Genomic DNA, 22203 nt, shown 5'->3' with positions numbered 1-22203 from the left:
GATGGGCTTTTTTTTTTTATCCATTCTTATACCCTGTGTCTTTTGACAGGGGCATTTAGCCCATTCACATTCAGGGTAACTATTGAGAGATATGAATTTAATGCCATTCTATTGCCTGTAAGGTGACTGTTCCTGTATATGGTCTCTGTTCCTTTCTGATCTACCACTTGTAGGCTCTCTCTTTGCTTAGAGGACCCCTTTCCAGATTTCCTGTAGAGCTGGTTTGGTGTTTGCAAATTCTTTCAGTTGTTGTTTGTCCTGGAAGCTTTTAATCTCTCCTTCTATTTTCAATGATAGCCTAGCTGGATATAGTATTCTTGGCTGCATGTTTTTCTCGTTTAGTGCTCTGAAAATATCATGCCAGCTCTTTCTGGCCTGCCAGGTCTCTGTGGATAAGTCAGCTGCCAATCTAATATTTTTCCATTGTATGTTACAGACTTCTTTTCCCGGGCTGCTTTCAGGATTTTCTCTTTGTCATTGAGACTTGTAAATTTTACTATTAGGTGACGGGGTGTGGGCCTATTCTTATTGATTTTGAGGGGCGTTCTCTGAACCTCCTGAATTTTGATGCTCGTTCCCTTTGCCATATTGGGGAAATTCTCCCCAATAATTCTCTCCAGTATACCTTCTGCTCCCCTCTCACTTTCTTCTTCTTCTGGAATCCCAATTATTCTAATGTTGTTTCGTCTTATGGTGTCACTTATCTCTCGAATTCTCCCCTCGTGGTCCAGTAGCTGTTTGTCCCTCTTTTGCTCAGCTTCTTTATTCTCTGTCATTTGGTCTTCTATATCACTAATTCTTTCTTCTGCCTCATTTATCCTAGCAGTTAGAGCCTCCATTTTTGATTGCACCTCATTAATAGCTTTTTTAATTTCACCTTGGTTAGATTTTAGTTCTTTTATTTCTCCAGAAAGGGCTTTTATATCTCTCGAGAGGGTTTCTCTAATATCTTCCATGCCTTTTTCGAGCCCGGCTAGAACCTGGAGAATTGTCATTCTGAACTCTAGATCTGACATATTACCGATGTCTGTATTGATTAGGTCCCTAGCCTTCGGTACTGCCTCTTGTTCTTTTTTTTGTGTTGAATTTTTATGTCTTGTCATTTTGTCCAGATAAGAGTAAATGAAGGGGCAAGTAAAATACTAAAAGGGTGGCAACAACCCCAGGAAAATATGCTTTAACCAAATTAGAAGAGATCCAAAATCGTGAGTGGGGAGAAAGGGGATAAAGAGAGGTTCAAAAAGGAAGAAAGAAAAAAAAAACAAAAAGAAAAGAAAAAAAAAAGAAAAGAAAAGAAAAGAATTTTTTAAAAAAGAAAACACCTAAGAAAAATGTGAAAAAGAAAAATATATATATTAGATAAACTAGTAAAAAATCGTTAAAAAAGAAAAAGGTAACAGTTAAAAAAAAAAATTTTACCAGAAGGCGAGAAAAAAAAAAAATGAAAAAGAAAAAATCAAATTAACTGCAAGACTAAAAAAAATCCCAGGAAAAAAGCCATGAGTTCCGTGTTTGGCTTTCTCCTCCTCTGGAATTCTGCTGCTCTCCTTGGTATTGAAACCGCACTCCTTGGTAGGTGAACTTGGTCTTGGCTGGATTTCTTGTTGATCTTCTGGGGGAGGGGCCTGGTGTAGTGATTCTCAAGTGTCTTTGCCCCAGGCGGAATTACACCGCCCTTACCCGGGGCTGGGGTGAGTAATCCGCTCGGGTTTGCTTTCAGGAGCTTTTGTTACCTGAGCGCTTTCCGTAGAGTTCCGGAGGACGGGAATACAAATGGCGGCCTCCTGGTCTCCGGCCCGGAGGAGCCGAGAGCCCAGGGCCCCACTCCTCAGTGCGCCCTCAGAGAACAGCGCCCAGTTACTCCCGTCTGCCTGACCTCCGGCCGCGCTCCGAGCTCACCGAGCCTGCGACCGGTTCAAGGTAACACCGAGCTGCGAGCTTACTGTCGGCTCTGTCTCTGTAGCCGGCTTTCCCGTTCCAATACCCGCAAGCTCTGCGACACTCAGACACCCCCGATCCTTCTGTGACCCTGCGGGACCTGAGGCCACGCTGACCCCGCGTGGGTTTCGCCCCGGTTTAGCCTCTGGAGCGATGTCCCTCAGCGGAACAGACTTTTAAAAGTCCTGATTTTGTGCACGGTTGCTCCGCTGCTTGCCGGGAGCCGGCCCCTCCCCCCGGGGTCTATCTTCCCGTCGCTTTGGATTCACTTCTCCGCCGGTCCTACCTTTCAGAAAGTGGTTGTTTTTCTGTTTCCAGAATTGCTGTTCTTCTTCTCTTCGATCTGCCGATGGATTTTCAGGTGTTTGCAATCTTTAGATAAGCTATCTAGCTGATCTCCGGCTAGCTGAAGCAGTCTCAGCTTGCTACTTCTCCGCCATCTTGACTCCTCCCCTAGACAAAGGACTTTAAATTTTATTTTATAGGTCATAAGAATCCATCAAAGATTTTTAAACAGGGTTAATGGAATCAAAGTAGAATTGGGCAACACTAAATTGCTCTTTATACCAAGATAGAGATATTTATTCATTATTCTGTGTCTTTCTTCTCTAAAATCTAAGTTCCAGAAGAGTAGGGACTTTATTTTGTTTTCTTGTTGTTATTGCCAGCACTCCAAAAAATGCCTGGTATCTAATAAGTTCTCAAACATTTGTTAACTATTGAATGGCTTAGTTCAAAGGTTATCACACTTTCTTGGTTCATAGTGGTCTTTGTGCCTCAGAAATATTTATGACACCTCTAGGCAAAAAAAGAAAAAAAAAGAAAAAAAAGAAAGAAAGAAAAATAAAATTAACCCTTTCATTGGTTTTCAAATAACACTTAAAAAATCACAGTAAAAAAGAGTCAGCTTTATAAAGGTATGATATCAATGAAAGGAATGTAGAGTATAATGTTAGGTCCTTATATCTTCACTGCTCTTCTATAGGACATATTTCCTTGTTCCTACTAACTTTAGTATTTTTAGCCAGATTTTACTTTATCTAGGTGCTCTAATTACTGGACTATAAGCCATTGAATAAAGCACAAAGGTGAAACTGATTAGTATAGGAAGAATGTCAAAGTCAATGTACAATTTACCAATTTATCAAGACAACCATTCCAATATTATTAGATCAACATTTTAAATTTGATCCATGATAAGAATAGGTCATATGGAATATATTCCTATGAGACTCTCTGAAAAAAAGAATATTCAAATAAAGGTTGTGAAACCTGCATATTACTATATTTATCCTCAGTAAAAGTGTAATTATAGTTGTAAGTCTTAGACATTGATTTAATCACTTTCGAGAAAAGTCTATAGCTAAATTAAATATATACCTCAATTGTAAGTTCAATTCTGATTCCAAAAACATTATAAGGTGAATAAATGTGTACCACAAAATTAAGAATACATTGAATGTCATCTTTCTTAGAGAATCAAAATGGAAATTAGCATATTACATGCTTTAAGAAGACTCATGTTTAAAAAAGCTTATTTTTGTTTTACTCTGAATTGTCCAAAATTACTTGACCAGAAGTATATTTTCTCATGTACTAACTCTCATATTGTGACTCCAATGATCAAGAAATTTGGCCTTAACATTTGGCTTGTTGTTTACAAACAGACCTCCAACATTTGAGTTTATTTGATTCAAAGTTGTTCAAAAGAATACGTTTAGTACTTTGAATTTTTTTTTTCTGATCAGATTTCCCACTAGGTGGTAGTGTTACAACACCAAAATCCTTCCCAATAATGGCTTAGCATTTCCAATTCAGTTCCACAAGCATTTACTGAGTGTCTGCTATGTGTTAGATACTAATGATATACAGACTAGTGACTTTGGGGGAGCAAGAATCCACCCCTCTTTCCTCTCAGGTGAATATTCTTTCCATTATACACAGCATATGCACTTTAGAAAGCAATGCCTACTTTTCTTAACCAGGAGCCTTTGAGAAACTTTATACTTAAAAAACTGTAAAAGAAAAAATTTTAAGGAGTTCATACAAGAAGACAATTCTCTTATAAGAATGTAAAGCCAGCAGCATAAAAGATCCATGAAATCTCTTGAGACTTTTACATGAGTTTCTAGACCCCAGGAAGATGAGAGGTAGAATCTGTTCTAGAGAGAAACATTTCAGCTTAGGAACAACTTACGGAACAGAAATAAAGCAATTAAAACATACGATTCACACACATACGTGGGTCATAGTGTGATGGGTGGCCTAGATATCTGGCTTATGGTTTTGAAGCTGCTTGATAGGCTGGTTAATCCTGCAATAAGAAGTGACCTTAGGGGTAGCTTGGTTGAGACCTTTATTCTGAGACCTTTACTTTAGAAAAGAGGCAGCTGAGGTTAAGGGAAAGCAAGTCATTTATCAGGATCCCCAGAATATCTCTAGAACACACCTGAGGGGTTGCTATGCAGATTTAGGTCTGGCCATCACCACTGATAAAGTTTCTAGAAATTGAGTCATCCTCTTCTTCCTGGTACAGAGAGGGAGATACCTTTACAGATGTAGATTTCCCTTATAAATGTAAGTGTATCTTACCAAAGGATAACTTCTACTAGGTTTTCAGAGCTTCTCATGTCTGCAGTTTCTTAAAAACAACCCGTTTAGGGGTGCCTGGGTGGCTCAATTGGTTAAGTGTCTGCCTTTGGCTTAGGTCATGATCTCGGGGTTCGAGGATCGAGCCCCACGTTAGGCTTTCTGCTCTCTGCTCAGTGGGGAGTCTGCATCTCTCTTTCCCTCTGCTCCTCCCCTCCGCTCATGCTCTCTCTCTCTCTCTCAAATAAATAAATGAAATCTTAAAAAAAGAGACCAGCTTAAAATAACCAATATGCCAAAGAAGCATATCTTGGGGTGGTAAAATTTGCTCCTCTTCAGCATTATATAGTTATTACTATTTACTATTATGAATGGGAACTTTCTTAAAATTACATTTTCTAAACTTAGTATTAAAAAGCTATTGTAGTACATTTATAACAAAAACTATTTCCATTAAAAGCATTTTAGTGTGGTTTAAACAAAGGTTTCATAAAATTAAAAAGAAAAAGACCTCAACAGGATTGCTTCTTGGTATTTTCACCAATTTTTAGTACTGCAGGGACTACAAAAGGAAACAAGTCACTGTGCAAATGTAACAGATAATAATAAATGAGTTAAATTATATTACTGCTCTTTCAAAAGTCTCTAGTGCCTCCCCATACTTTTCGGGCATCCTCTTCAGCTGTAAACCAATCCAGAATCTAATTCTAATTCTAACACATTAATTTATCGATTGGTTATTTGGTTGATTATTTTCACAAACATGAATATCTTATAAATTTGGTTCAAGACACATCTATATCACTATTAATAATTGAGTTTGGTCCAAACAGATTTTTTTTTAATTTATATTTTTGCAAAGCTTTTTTTTTTTTTTTCATTGTCTGTATATATATCACACACTTGTTTTGTTTCAGATTATGGTGTTTCATCTTTCAAAAAATTTAGTCTGATTAGAATTTAGTTCTCTCAAGAACATGCTGTATGGGGGGTAGAAAGACCATGTATTCAGAACCTGGTTTGATCTGTAGCTCTGCCATTTTCCAACTGTTTGAACTTGGGCAAGTTACTTAATCCCTCTGATACGTGTTTTTCTTCTTTGTTAATGAAGGTAAAGATATTTTCATCATAGGATTGTGGTGAGGAATAAATGCAATAATATATAATGTGTTATGTAAATAGTGAATGTTCTTAAAAGTGATTATCTTTTTTCTTACCAGATAGAAGAGATTGGTTACACTGTGGTAACAATGCAAATCTCAGCCATGTAACACAGAAGTTTATTTCTCTCTTAGATTTCATGTCCAACATGGGTCAGCAGTGGTGCTCTGCTCCATGGAGTGACTCAAGGACCTAGGATAATGGAGACTTCATTTTGATATGTGCTTCCAGAATCATGAAAGCAGTAGCAAGAGAATATCACAAATGCACTAGATCTTAAAACTTCTGCTTGGAAATAATATGCCACTGACCCCAAAAAATTAAATATGCCATTGGCTCAAACAAATTACATGTTCAAACTTAACTTCATAAAGAGGCAGAAAGTGCAATCACCATGTGTTCTCAAAGGACAGAGCCACAAATATCTGATGAATGTTAAGTCCATTATCAAAGGAATGAGACTGAGACAAGGTGAAAGTTATGCAAAGCTTCATTCTATGCCAAGTATTAGAAATCAGACTGATCGGCCAGGGGAATGAGACTGAAACAAAGTTAAAGTTACGCAAAGCTTTATTCTATGCCAAGCATTAGAAGTCAGACTGAGTGGCCAGGGCCGCCTCCGAAAAGAGCGACCCCTCCCAGCCTCACGGACTAACTTTTATAGAGCAAAAACCTGACCACACATATGTGGCCAATGAGATTGTAACATTGCATAGTCATGTTAGGCCACACGCAGGTACCCAATTGAATTATAATTTACCCTATAGTAGGTGTTTGAACTAACCCATTACTCTGGTCAGAATTGGTGCTCAAGTTTGGTGCCCAAAAGGCAGAGTTTACATTCTTTGGTGGTTAGGGAGATAGTATGTGTGCTTTTTACTGACTGGATGTCTCCACCTGGCCTGACTCGTCCTTGTATTCTAAGCTCTGTTATCAGGAAGTGGTCGACCTAGCCTTGTATTCTGGGCTCTGTTATTAGGAACTGGCCGACCATATTTTACTGGTTTCCCAGACTTGTTTCTAAGTAAGTTCCTCTGGGGGGGGGGAGGGTCAATTTAAGTTTTACTGCACAAACAACAAAATGGCTTTTTAACTAAGATGGAGTCACTCTGATTAAATAGGTCCTTACAGTGAACAGCAATGATGACATAGCACTTATAATGCTACACATGGAACAAAGTCTCAATGCATAGATGCTTATTGAAGAAATACTGACACATCTAGGAAAGAATTAGGGCCTACCATTAGATAAAACTTTTTTTGGTGAGGTCTATAAAATCATAAAGGATTTCTCTTTCATGGAAAATCGGAAAATTACTAATACCTTTATTTAGTAGCCTGAGATAATAGAAAATGCTTATATTGGTCTCTGTCTCCAGTTCCTGGCATAAATCTCCTAAACCCCTTGTAATTTCCTAAGTAATAAGAGTACTAGGAGCATCTTTTGTTTAGTCTTTGACCCTGGATCCTGACACAGGGCTCCTGAAAGCCTTATAATTCCCTGAGTGATTGTAGTATCTTTTATTTTAATGAAACAGCTCTGGATGGCTCCTTGATGGCTTCTAGATAAGGGCTGGTCACCAGAAGTTCTGTGCCATGAACAGAAGCTTGGAATTTTCAGATCTGCCCCCATTCTCTTGAGAAGGGAAAAGAAATGGAGTTAATGATCCATCATACCTATGTGATAAATTCTCCATAAAAAGCCCAGTAGTATGTTGTTCAGAGAGCTTTTAGGTAAGTACCAGGAGGGTGATGTACCCCAACTCCATGGGAACAGAAGCTCCTGTCCTTGGGACACTCCCAGACCTCACCTTATGTAATCTTGTGGGACTGAACCCTTAACCTTTGGGACCTGAGGCTCTGTCCAGGTAGATAGTGTCAGAATTGAATTAAGTTGTAGGACACCCATCTGGTATTGCATAAAATTGCTTTCTGGGGAAAACCCCCACACATCTGGTGTTAGAAACGTCAGGGATGTGGTAGTCATGTGAGAGTAAAGCAATCAAACAGCAGAACTGGGTTTTTCCCTACTCAGGTGGAAAAGTGGAACTTTTCTCAAATCAAGTAGGTTGTTCAGTTCTAATGTAGGATACTGTGACTGTATCACAGAAATATTGCATTTTAATGATAGATAGATAGATAGATAGATCATCTAGTCCAAGGTCTTATCCAGCCCTCCTCCATTTTCCCCCAGTGTGGTCATTCAGCCTCTGTCTTAGAACCTCTGTTGATTAAATAGAGTGAAATTTGGCAAGATTTTTAAAGTTGAAATAATTAGATTTCAGTGGGGTGTTCAATGCATGTTTGTGATTAACACATTTATAGCTCTCTGTTTTATTTTGAAATTTGGCTTTGCTCACAAATCTTGCTGTGGAGCTAACACCTGGTAGCACAAAGGACATTATTAGGAATATAAAAAAGATTGATGCATCCTACTGCAACCTGTAGGTGAATTGTTGCTTTAATGTGATTGTTCTGTTTTATGCCTGGGCTTTTTCCCACCTTGGTGAATACTGAGACATAATATTGCAATTTAGTCAGGAGAGCACCAGGTGGTACATAATGTCATCACTGAAGATGCCGTTACTATGGCATCCAGAACCCTATTCCAGCTCTATGCTTTCACCATCTTTCTCTGTTTTCATAGAGGGACAGAAGCTGCTGCAAACCAGATTTTAATATTTTAAACATAGCTAGAAGGTTTTGTTCTCTATCAGGATTGATGTTCTTTTCCATTGTTCTTTTTTGTCAAGCAGTCTCACTGTGCATAATCTAAAGCTTCCTTTGGTGTTAATGGATTCATTCCCAGATAGAATATTTTAAAGTATTACCATTTGTGATCTAACAGTTGAACCAGAGAAAAGGAATGAACCTTTGAGAAAATGTTATTAGTGAGTGGAAGGTTAACAGCCTTCCTATGCTCTGGGGAGACTAACTGGTAAATGAAATGATCATCTTTGTTTCTTTCTTTTTTTTTTTTCTTTAAATTTTATTGATTTATTTGACAGAGAGAGAGATCACAAGTAGGCAGAGAGGCAGGAAGAGAGAGAGGGGGAAGCAGGCTCCCTGCTGAGCAGAGATCCTGATGGTGGGGCTGGATCCCAGGACCCTGAGATCATGACCCAAGCTGAAGGCAGAGGCTTAACCCACCAGGCCACCCAGGTGCCCCATCATCTTTGTTTCTAAGGACCTTAAAATAGATGGATTGTTTATTGGTTCTCCAGACACTGAAAGTCTTCTGCATGACAAATCTTTAAGGAGCAATTTGGACACAGCAAAGGCTTATGATGTTAAGATCCTTCTTAATTAACTCTAATAAACTTTAATAATGAAAAAGTGTGTTATTTGAGTATGACCTTTAAGAGAGGGAATGAAATTCTGAATCTTAGAATCAGCGGTTCCCAAAGCATTTTCAGCAAGTTAGAATCAGCGGTTCCCAAAGCATTTTTAGCAAGATGTTATTGAATGTTATACAACAAATGGTTTCAATGGGAAATGCTGGGTTAAACCAAATTAAAAAGATTTACTCACTTCAAGAATTCACAAGGAAGCTTAGCATATTAATGTACAGCGTGAATTTCTATGATTGGTTTGAGTATGCAGATTTTTAAAATTTTTTGTTTAAATCTGTCCTTTTGGACTTAATTTTGCATATACTCTGAGTTAAGAATTAGGTTCATTTTTTCCCCATAAGGATATCTAGTTGTTTTCTTTCTTTCTTTCTTTCTTTCTTTCTTTTTTTCTTTAAAGTAAGCTGTATACCCAATGGGGGTCTTGAGCTCTCCACCCTGAAATCAAAGGTTACATACTCCATCAACTGGCACCCTAAGTATGCACCATTTTTCATTCTTATTTTACCATAATTTTTTGGGAGTATTTTAATGTTCTCATGTATCCCAAGCAAACTTTGGGGAGACCTCCCCTAAATTCATCCTTTGAAAAAAATTTTGTCTGTTATCTAGACTACATAGGTAAAGCATTTCTTGTTTAATTAAGCAATGTGCATATGATCAGATGAAGAGATAGTTATTATAAACAAAAATGAATTAAATAAGTTGGAATTATTGTCAAACATGTTATGGCATAATCTTCTGTGACAGATCATTGATTTAACTGTGACAGATCACTGATTTAATTTCGGGTGCCAGTAGATTGTTAGAGACTTAGATCTCTCACAATCTGAGTGCAATTGAGCAAGGCCACCAAGAAGACACCGTTTCAGTAATGAACGTGAAAGATAGTTATTGAATAGTTACATGCATAAGGTCGTGGTTGGGCTCATGTAGGATATAGACTTGCCCTTAATTTGTTTGTATTCTCATTATAAAAGTCAGTTTTACACACACAAAAAGTGAAATAACAATGTAATTCAATATTGATCTCAATGTGTTGTACAGACAATATAAGAATTCAGAGGAGATAAGATTAATGAATATGTTGAAAGTCTTCAATAGTAGATGAGATTTGGACTAATTTTAAAGAATACCCAAAATATCAAGAGGTTGGACTATAAACTTAGTATTTCTGTCTACTCTTCCCCCAAATCACTCTTTCCCCTATTATCTTAGTAATGATATATATCATATATATAATATTATATGCATAATATATATAATATATGTAATATATAAAAATATAAAATATATAATATTATATGCATAATATAATATATCATGTATATGACAGATAATATAATATAATATATATACTTACATATATGTATATATAATATAGAATTATAGACTATGTCTAAACATAATACCCACATTTCTAAATTGTCACTCTCATCTCTTATAATCCAACAAAATATTTGTGTTGCCTAAAAAATGATATAAACTCTTATTCCTAGAAAGAGGGAGGGGAAGACAAAAGAAATAGGATAAGGGAGAAACTTGAATATTTGATTTAAAACAGCTTTGCTTTGCTGTGTCTTTGAAAGTAATCTATGGTAGCAGGTTCCTGGGTCTCAACCACAGTATAAGAAAAACTGGTGGGGGGCACCTGGGTGGTGCAGTTGGTTAAGTATCAGACTTTTGGTTTCTGCTCATGATCTTAAGGTTGTGAGAGTGAGCTCTATAATGAATGGGTCCATGCTGGATGTGGAGCCTGCTTAAGATTTTCTCTCTCCTTCTGCCCCTCATGCTCATGCTATCTCTTTCTCATTCTCTAAAATAAATAAATAAATCTTAAAAAAAAAAAAAGAAAACTTGGAGTTAGTTCAAGCCATATAAATTGATAAAACTTTATATTATTTATCGCACAACTAACTAGGGGCACATAGTGGTTCAGTCATTGAGCATCTGACTCTTGATTTTGGCTCAGGGTGGCAAGATCAAGCCCCAAACTGAGCTCTGTGAAGTCTATTTAGAATTCTCTTTCCCTTAATTTATTTTTCTTCAGTCACATTGTTAGTGTATAGAAATGCAACTGATTTCTGTGCATTGATTTTGTATCTTGCACATTGCTGAATTGCTGTATATCAAAAACTAATGACACTATACATTGGCTAATTGAATTCAAATTAAAAAAATAAAATAGAGGGGCGCCTGGGTGGCTCAGTGGATTAAAGCCTCTGCCTTCAGCTTGGGTCATGATCCCAGGGTCCTGGGATCGAGCCCCACGTCAGGCTCTCTGCTCAGCGGCGAGCCTGCTTCCCCCTCCTCACTCTGCCTGCCTCTCTGCCTACTTGTGATCTCTGTCTTTCAAATAAATAAATAAAATCTTTAAAAAAGAAAAGAAAAAAAGATTCTCTCTCCCTCACCCTCTGTCTCTCCTCCCTGCTTGCTCTCTTTCTCTAAAAATATTTTTTAAAAAATTACACAACTAATTCATTGTTTGTACAAAAAATATAAAATAAAAACAAACAATTGAAACAAAAATTTAAAAATCCTCAGTAATTCTAAGCCCAGGGATAAATAGCGCACAAATAGAAAATTCCACATATAATTTAGTGTATATAGTTCACATATATATTCCATGTGTATATGGAAGACTGATATATATGAAAGATACATATATTTAAAAAAAGGGGATTTTACTATTAAAGCTACTTTTAACCTTATTTTTTTTCAAACAACAGTATTGGTCTTAAAGCAGCTCATAAAAATCACCCCATGATGTGCTACTTTTTGGCATATGGATTATTTTGAGCTGAAAATTGTCAAAGCTCAAAAGACTAAGGAAGAAACTCTGACCTTCCCCCTAAGCCTTAAAGTGTTTAGATAGAGGTTCTGCTCCAGGAAGGGAGATATCCCTATAGTTAACTATATTCTAAGATGAACGAGGCATGGTAGAGAGAAGGAGTTTAGCAAAGTCTCTAAAATTCCTCTCTATGTCCCATTGTTTCTGTATGGTCCAGCAAACATCTGTTTACCGAACATTTACTCCTTTTCAACATCCTATGAATTTTTTTTCCTTCCCATTGACATCCCAGAGACCTACTCCCTTCTCCTTCATTCAGGATGACATATATATGTCATTTATCCTGTCTTTGAAACAGTCTACTTTAGTAGATCTTTATTTTTTTAAAATCCATGATCTGTTTCTTCTACAGATTTGATTGAATGCTTATTTTAAAATAAACGATCAGAATGATAGACCCATAATTGAGTTTTAAAATTAAAGTCATCTGAGATTTAAAAAGCATTAAAGCTACTAGTTTTCATTACTAAACAGTACTGATGCTAGGATATAACCTACCGGCAGTTAGTCAGGGCACTGTGACATACTAGAAGTGTCCCAAATTACGGTCTACTTATTTCTCAGTTGTGTTTTATAGTAAAATCAAAACAAAACAAAAATAATCGTAACTAATAAATTAGGATAGTTTATTTTCAATCTAGTTTTAAAAATAGGGAGTCAAACTCCTCTTGGAAATCAGTGATTGCCACTCTTTCTGTCCTCTTTGGGCACTTAAAATATTCTGATTGCACCTGTGTCTCAGTTACTGGTGTGGAATCAGTTACATGCTGAGAACCACTGACTGTTTTTGTTTTTGTTTTTAAGTTCCACCTGTGCCAAAGGAAGAGAGAGAGAGAGAGAGAGAGAGAGAGAGAATAATACATAAATAAAACAGAGGATCTCCATACTTGGTGCACATAAAAAATAACTGGGACACTTTAACAAATACTCTTACTCAGGCTCCTTTTCCCTTAGGAGATTCTGATGTTAATTGGCTTAAGGTGGGGCCTTGCCATCAGTATTTTAAACTTTCCAGGTAATTCTAGTGAATATCCAGGTTGAGAAATGCTCATGTAGAGAAGCCAAATATATGTATTTCATCTCTAATGGGATAAAAAATTTATTCTTTCCTCGGGCCACTGTAAACAGATTTTTGTAAAATACGTCATCAAAATTCTGTTAGTACCTTTCAATTCAGTTTGTGCAAAGAAGTATGGAGACAATATAAATGACTTTTAATTTTCCTTAAAGGTAAGAAAGAAGCAATTTTAGAACAAATAGAATAACATGTTTTACTTTACAAGTAAGTGATGAATCCATAGAATGTGCAGTTCAGAATGGTAATGCAGGCAGAGAAGTAGGGTGGATTCCACAGGGTGTGATGGGTTGTTTAGAAGGAGATTGGGACTATTCAGAATGCCCATTTAGCCCCTGGGTTTGAAATCATGAAAATAATTACATTGCTTTTTTTCAAATATCTTTTTGACTCATAATTATATACAATACGAAGCTTCAGGAACCACTGAATTTTACTTCTGTGGAGCTCTCTAATACTGCTTATTTGTGGGATTTTATCATGGAGCTCTAGAGCTGGGAAGGACCTCCAGAGTAATTGAGTCCACGCTCCTTATCTTTCATTTTTGATTCCTTGTTATGACATGCGCAGCAAGTGGTGTTCCTTTTATGCTTAAAGCCTGCTAGTGACAAGGGAATTACTAGCTCACATTTAAGTTTGAAAATTTCCAGGTGTTAGAAAATTCTTTCTTATACTTTATAAAAATGTGATGCTCCATAACTTCCACCTCTTTATTCCGCTATTTAAAGAAAAAAACAGCCCTTTCACGAAGATGGCGCCGAAAGCTAAGAAAGAAGCCCCTGCCCCTCCCCAAGCCGAAGCCAAAGCAAAGGCTTTGAAAGCCAAGAAGGCGGCGCTGAAGGGCGTCCACAGTCACAAAAAAAGGATCCGCAGGTCACCTACATTCGGACGACCCAAGACTTTGCGTCTCGGAAGGCAACCCAAATACCCTCGAAAGAGCGCCCCCAGGAGAAACAAGCTTGACCACTATGCCATCATCAAGTTCCCCCTGACTACTGAGTCAGCCACGAAGAAAAGAGAAGACAACAACACACTTGTGTTCATTGTGGATGTCAAGGCCAACAAGCACAAGATCAAACAGGCTGTGAAGAAGCTCTATGACATTGATGTAGCCAAGGTCAACACCTTAATCAGGCCTGATGGAGAGAAGAAGGCATACGTTCGGCTGGCCCCTGACTATGATGCTTTGGATGTTGCCAACAAAATTAGGATCATCTACACTGAGTCCAGCTGCTAAATCTAAATACAGTTTTTTCATGATAAAAAAAAAATAAAGAAAAAAACATTTATACAGGTAATTGTTCTAAGTAAATCAAATGAAACAATTAGTCATTCTTCTCTGTGCAGATGAAAAGTATGGACAATAAAAGTTACAATGCATTTTAAATAAAACACCTTAAGTTTTCTGAGAGTTTTGCCTATATGTAAAATGAGGTATTCTAATTTATCAAAAACTAAAAGTATAACTCAATTTAGTAAATAATGAGCATCTCTTAGGTACAGGAATATGAAGATGGAGAATTTTGGAACAAATGACTACAGGTAAACTAATTTTTAATTATTTGAATAATTTTTAAATTGGAGCAAGCTTTCTCAACCAGAAAGCTAAGGTTCCTACTTGAATTTTTCCTGATTAATATATTTATCAATGTCTTAGATAAAAATACGAAAGTCATGTTTAATTTACACATTACATGTGTAATGCATGTGTATTAAATTACACATGTAAGCCTGGGAGTGGAAGCAAATGGTTATTGCAATGCTGTGGAGCCTTGGGATGAAAAGAAAAACGTGTGCCTTTATACACACTTGTCAAAATATCCTCCCAGTCCATGAATCAAATGGTAATAAAAACTCTATAATCAAAAAAACACGAGTATATATACAAAGCTCTAATTTGTCCAGTCTGTTTGCATATCAGTGTCAGCCCCCATAAACCCACCAGAGTGAGGCTGAGGTGGTCTGCACCTGGGGGTTTGATGGCCACTGTGGCCTGGGAACCACATGTTGCTTGGAAATGACTGCTCCCACTGGGTAATAATACAGAGTTATAAAACAAACAAATACAAAAGAATAGTGTATCTATTTAAAATTCTGATATTTCATTTATCATGGATATTTTTGCGTGAATATTGTTTTTTTTTAACATGACATTAAAATATTATGTGTTATCTCAAAGAGATATCTGTATTCTCACATTAATTGTGACATTATTTACAGTAGCCCAGCCATGGAAACAATCTAAGTGCTCATCAATGGATGAATGGATCAAGAAAATGTGTTGTATACATATAAACACACACACACACGGGAATATTATTCATCCAAGAGAAAGGAGAAAATCCTGCCATTTGTGGCAACATGAATCAGTCTGAAAGGCTTTATACTAACTGAAATAGACAGAAAAAGTAAAATATTGCATGATGTCACTTATATATGGAATCTTAAAAAAAAAAAATGAACTCAGAAACAGTAGAATGGTGGTTACCAGGGCTAGGAGGTGGGAAAAATGGGAGAAGGATAAAAGGATGCAAACGTTCAGTTAGAAGATGAGTAAGATCTGAGGATCTAATATAGAACATGGTGACTATAGTTGATACTTCTGTATTAAATAATCGAAATTTACTGAGAGGAGAACTTAAGTGTTCTCACACAAAAAAAGCTAAATATGTGTTAATTAACTGTATTGTGGGAATCCTTTCATAGTATCCATATATGAAATCATCACGTTATATACTTTAAATACATTACAATTTTGTCAGTTATACTTCACTTATTGCTTATTGCTGAAAAAAATCTGTCTTGATTTCTTATAGTGATGGTGCCCATGATATTTTGTCCTTGAGGTGAATGCCAAACTTGCCTTACCCTAACCTCTGCCCTGGGCTATTGAATAATGATTCATTAATTAACAAGTAGGACAAATGAAAGTAAACTTATAAAATGATAAAAAATAAATTGAAAATTCAGAAAATCACCTTTGTACATTTGGGTTGGGGATTCATGGTTTAGTGTCATCTCACAAGAAAAAGAATTAAGAGCTTTAGTTGACTGTAGGCTCACTATGTGCTGCCAGTGCCACATAGTTATTCAAACACTAAGGCAATTCATTCTGGATATAGTAAGAAATCACCATGGCAACTTTATTCTGCACTGGGCAGACCACTGGAGAACTGTTAGGTTTTGTCTGTGAGGATTGACTCCAATAAAGTAGAGCATATTTACTGAACTAAGATGATGAGGCAATCTGGACATTAGGTCATGTGAAAAACAACTGAAGGAAAAGGGAAGAATTAGTTTTGGGAAGAGAAGACAAAGTGTTGGGAATGAGACAGCTCTTTGCAAATACAGTGGTTCTTAAACTTAACCTGTACATTAGAATCACATGGAGGAGCTTCTGAAACTTTAGATCCCCAAATCACACCCCAACAAGATGAATCAGAATTTTGCTGATGGGATCTAGGCATTAGTAGTTAAGCTTTCCGGATAACTCAAATGTGAAAGCAAGTTTGAGAATCACTAATTTAAAGGACTGATCAGTGACAGAAAGATTAGCCTTATGGTTCTAAATGTGGAAACTTCAAAGAGCGTTACTTTGGCTCAACATTTGAACTCTGGATTTTCTAAAAATACTTTGAGATGAGAGACATTCAATACTGGCAGAAGTTCAAATAGAGCTTGGATATTGTGGGAGAAACTTCGGCTGTGGCTTGGGAGGGTGCTTAAATAATTTCTAATATTCTCTCCATTTTTATAATTCTATTATCATACAGCAGAAATTATTTAGCAATCTACTTTAGAATGAACCTTTCTTTGCTTACTTTGATCTAAGACTCAGAGGTTCATTTACTGTCTGACCTCCCATTTCTGCTCTCCTACCCAGTTAAAATAGATTACATCTGGAATAATTGCATTTGCAATGAGAGCTCTTAGTCTGAACAGATTATTGCCATGATAATCTAATTGCATAGGTGCAAATGACTTTGCAGAAATGAGTATTCGACAGAAGATTTCTAATCATTTTTTTATGTGTGTGGTTCAGAGTATAAAATACAGCATCTTAGATGAAATTTAAACATTGGATTTTAACTTTGAGTATATTTATTAGTACAGTAGGAGTAAATTGCAATTTGTCTCCTGGAGAGTTGCATGTGGGAGAACAGGGTCAGTGGAGAGAATTCTCCCTTGTCGGTATAAAACATGCAAACTTCTTTTTTCATTCAGTTTAGTGACAAAATGATGAGATAGATGTACCTCAGGTACTGAGATAATAAAAAGCTCCATGAACCAGAACCAGAAGTATTAAATTCTTAATTAATGTTGTTTAATGAAATTAAGCTCCTTCCAAAATTATTATCTTTATTCACTTACAGTTATTTCCAAATACTCTTTCCTGATGGCTTACTGTTTATTATACTTCAATATTTAAAATTATTTACTTTTTCTCATAATATATAATAATTAAAATATTGTATAAATCTTTGAAATTTCACTGAGGTAAAAGTAATTCATATTGAATAATGAAAAACTTAATTGCTAACACTATAACACTATAATTCACTGAAACAATATATCATGGAGATCTAATCCTGTGATTTTTTCATCCTTCAGGTTTCTGCTAGTATTTCTCTTTGTATAGTTACAAAATGGGGTAAAAGAGCATGAAGAGCAGAGTGTAAATTCATCACCACTGCTTCAAAAATCATTCATTCATTCAAAAAATATTTACTGTGTGCCTACTACATGTTAGGCACTATACTCCACAATCGGTCTGCATTAAGAACCAATTGTGCATTAAGAATAGACAAAGTTTCTCCTGTCAAAAATAGTATCTCAGAACAATATTTCTCTGACTTTTCTTGGGAAATAGATGATTAAAAAAATAAATACATAAGGAAATAAATAATATAATCTCAGGCATTGGTAAGGGTTATAAAAGTAATGGAGGATAATAGGATAGAAGTTAATAGGGCAAGGGGAATCTATTTTAGACAGGTAGAAAGATCTTTTCTTGGAGCTCACCTTTTGGCAGACACCTGAATCAGGTGAGCTAAGGAAAAAATTAAAAGACTGGAGAGGAGTGTGGTAGGCCAGTCCAAGATGGCCCGACCCCCAATGATCCTTTCCTTCTGGTATTCTTGCTCATCTGTAGCCCCTCTCATGTATATTGGGATTGGTCTGTATGATCAGATTCTACAGTGGAAGGGATGGTATGCACATTCTGAGGTCAGGATATAAAAGACATTTCCATCTCCAGCTTGATCTCCTGGAACATTCATGGGGAAAGCCAGCTGCTATACCCTAAGGACGCTCAAACAACTATATGGGGCAGGGCCACATGGTGATGCTAAGGTCTCCTGCCAACACCCACTCAGCTCCAATTTGTCAGTCAGGAGAAGGAACTGTAGTGGTAATAGACCCTCTAGTCCCCAGGTAAGCTTCGAATGACAGCTCCAGCTGACACCTTACAAAAATCTCGCAGGAGACCTTGAGCCAAAGTGTCCACCTAACCCCTTCCTGAAAGTCTGACCCACAGAAACTGTGGGGTAATAAATGCTTATTATTTTAAGTCATGAAGTTTTAAGGTCTTTTGTTGTGCAGAAATACAAAACCAATACAAAAGGAAATAACAAGTACAAAATCTTTTGAGCAGGAACAAGTTTGTCATGTTTAATGAATGGCAAAAAAGCCAGTGTGGTTGGACGTTAGTGGTGAGGGGGAGAGTGGTGGGTAATTTCTATTCATGACCTATTTTTGTTAGGTAATAGAGGATAACCAACATTTTATAAGTATTCAGTATATATTTTGGGTTCATAATTCTTTAATTATCATCTTAGGTTTTATAACTTATAGTAAGTAATGCATTTAATAAATCTTCATTTAAAAACTCCATACAGTAAAATACTATATTTCAGCTGTGGTCAGGTTACAGAACTTTTCAGTGTGTATGTATCACATTTTTTGTAATGGGAATTCTTTGGGTAGGTTAACCATCCTAAAATATAATGAAACAACTTAAATTCTCCAAAGATTAGTATTGCATAGAGTGGAAAATAGATATTAAAAATGCCAGACTCTGTAGTGATTATGTGGTTATCACTAATGATCAGACACAGTAGGAGTCTTTGAGGATAAAATAAAACCATAGCAAATGACTTTTTTAAAAAAGGGAAACTTCTTCACTTTCTGATGTATAATTAAATCAACATTTCTTGGAGAAAACAGGTTTCTCTTAAAATAGAATTTTGGATCAAGCCAATACTGTGGAAGATAAGAATAACCAGAAAATTATTTCCATATGTCAAGGTTTTGTTTATGCCCAATCATCAATCATTTGTTAGGTTTTATCACTGAGGGAGGAAAAATAGTATCTCAGAACAATATTTCTCTGACTTTTCTTACATTTCTGTGGGAACACATGTCCTGCTGTAAATTCTTCACAAAGAGCATTGGGAATTTTCTCCAGAGATAATTTCTCATGTTTTCCATGAACTAGCTCTTTGATTATCATGTACCTATACCCTACTCTTCCTATTCTGTCTCAGATGGAGATTCTCTTTTTTGCAAACCCCATATGTAGCTCTGTAGCTGATGGCCACCCAATGCTTTACTACCAATGTTACTGATGATCCTTGAAGCTTATTCCAAGGAGTATGATGTCTGATGTTGAGACTGCTTATGTTTGCTCCAGGGACAATGAGTGACAGCACATATCCTTGTTAAGATGCCCCTTGTAAACCTGGTGATTCACAGACCTGGGGATAAAAATATATGTATATAAAAAATATATGTTTATAAAAAATAAAAAATAAAAAAAAAAAAAAAAAAAGATGCCCCTTGTTCTGTTGAGAGTCACTAATGTCTTAGCCAAGTTTGCCATCTGTTGTCAAGGACACTATATTTATGCTAAAGGTGTCATCTTTTGTTGTTGTAGACCCAAATTCCAAAGTGGCTAGAATATTCTATTATTGATGCCTATGTGAGAATTCAGTGAAACACCTCTCTCAGTTATTTCTAGATTTATAATTATAATTCCTTCAATGAAGTCACCATAGTTCCACTGGTCGCTGGCTTAGATGATAACTTCAGCCATCAACTCATCTATACTTGGGATCATTGTCTCTAAACAAAATATTTTCCCTTGTATTTCTTTGGTTACAGGGAAAATTAGTCTCAAAAACCTTATATAAATAGACCCATTGCTTGATCTTCCTGCCACCTTCTTTTGTTCCTTATGTTAATATCAGGTAGTCAGCCAATTTTCAGCAAGATTGACCCCTCTTTTACAGTTCTCACATGTACTTTGTCACAAAATCTTGTGTGTTGTACTCAAAAATTTCTTCCCTACACAGCCCTGCTTTTCCATTTCTACTGTACTTGCCCTAGTTTAGGAATTTACCATATTCACAGAGACCAGCAGTTTCAAAATGTGATCTGCAAATCCCTGGATCTCTAAAACACTTTAAAGTTTCCATGAGATCAACCTAGTTCTACAATAGTACTAGAAAGTTATTTGTTTTTTCCACTATGCTGACATTTGCACTAATGGTGCGTAACAATGGTAGGTAAAAATGCTGGTCCTGAGCACAAATTAGGTCTATAGCACCAAACTTTTGTACTAATAGCTATTTTGTTCTTCAGTGAGTAAGGGAGAAGAATTTCTTCATCCATCTATCTTAGGTTCTTTGACTGGAGCTTTATAAACTGGAATGGCAAAAGAAGTTAACAGGAGAAAAACCATACAAATTTATTAGTTTTGTGTGACTTTAGAATCTTTATAAAGAAATAAAGACCTAAAGAAGTAGCTAAGCTCTAGCATTTTTATAATAGGTTTGATGAGGAATGGAAAGTTGTAGAAAAACATGACAGAACAAAAGGGATATGATCTAAGGGTAGTAAACTGTAGAAAATTGAGCAAGGCCTATTTGTTTGGATTCTTTTGGATATTTCTTCATCTTTGGAGATAAGGATATTCCTTTCTTTCAGGTATTGGGAGGGCACTTCTCATTTGAGGGTCTTATGACCTACTTTAGGGGAGAAGGGACATGTGAGAGGGTCCTTCTTGCATGTGTTGTTTCTCAGATTCCTTCAGTTTAAAATATTCGGTATGCCAAATTGCCACATGTTAGGCCCAGTGTGTTCTAAACCCTGTCAATTACCAAATGAGTTTCACTTAAGATTGTCTTTGATAAAGGAGTACAAATGATAATTTGACTAAGTATCAACTTTTGAGTACATATCATTTTAATATTCTATATGACAAGGCAGGAAGTATTCATTAAGCCCTTTTGCTATATACGGTAGTATGATGATTGTTTTGAAAAAAAGCCCTTGTGTGATTGTTTGATTTGTAAGTTGAACTAACTGGTTTTTCATGGAACATTTTTACTTGAAAAAACGATTGGCTGACAAACTATAGTTATTCAGATTTGGTAATTTGGCAGACATTTTCTCAAAAATGAAGAAAGTGAGCCTGTTGCTTCAAGGAACACAACTGACACTATTTGCTGCCAATGATAAAATTTGAGCTTTCAAACTTTACAAAGTCTAGAAACTCATATGTGGTACTGTAAGCTTGACAGCTTCCTAGTACTTAAAGATTTTTTTTTTCCTGATCAGATCAGTAGTAATATCAACAAAATTGTGGCAGAATCAGGATCCATATCTAGGCATCCTAGCTCCAGAGCCTGTGCTCTTAGAGTTTACTATTCTTCCTCCTCATGCTTTTCTGTGGAAAAAGTGAAACCCATACCTTTTAACACACCAGCCAGGTAGTATTTGTCCATGCAGTGAAATGATGGGGCAATAGGTATGAGAATGAGGGTGGGCAAACATCTAGAGATACGGACAATGATTTCTGTGAGAGATTCAGAAATAGGGGCCATCTGGTTGGTGGCCTAGACAAACAGGACAGGTTGGACTGACTTTCCTTGGATAGTCATTCCAGAAACAAGAATCAGATTCATTTATGTGAACTGAACTGGGAATCTTAAGGCTCAATAGTTGGCTGATAGGCACATTGGAAGCACTATTAACCTGGGTATCTAGCCTGATGTAAACTCCGCTTGAGGAACCCCAAAATGTATACAATACTTTTTTTTTTTTCCCAAGGGCACCATATGCACCACTGCAAGTGTACTTCTTGTGTGGAAGGCAGGCATTAATTTGCTTCTATCCCACAAATAGTGATTTGCATCTTAGAGATGGTTATATGACACTTTCAAGGATCTAGAGAAAAG

The 22203-nt window shown here is 36.4% G+C and overlaps 1 protein-coding gene across 1 annotated transcript; it reads left to right on the top strand.

Moving 5' to 3' along the window:
* Nucleotides 1-13715: 13715 nt before the first annotated feature.
* LOC131839785 (large ribosomal subunit protein uL23-like) lies at nt 13716-14201 on the top strand. The gene has a single exon (XM_059187505.1). It carries the CDS (start codon nt 13716-13718, stop codon nt 14199-14201), a length of 486 nt encoding a protein of 161 aa, XP_059043488.1.
* The last annotated feature ends 8002 nt before the right edge of the window (nt 14202-22203 follow it).

This window comes from Mustela lutreola, chromosome 8 (genome assembly GCF_030435805.1).
Source record: "Mustela lutreola isolate mMusLut2 chromosome 8, mMusLut2.pri, whole genome shotgun sequence".
Taxonomy (NCBI): domain Eukaryota; kingdom Metazoa; phylum Chordata; class Mammalia; order Carnivora; family Mustelidae; genus Mustela; species Mustela lutreola.
Note: the sequence above shows the minus strand (reverse complement) of the source record. Positions and strands in the feature narration are given on the sequence as shown.

Excerpts from the sequence above, each read along its gene's own strand:
- LOC131839785 (XM_059187505.1), top strand. The coding sequence starts at position 13,716 with ATGGCGCCGAAAGCTAAGAAAGAAGCCCCTGCCCCTCCCCAAGCCGAA.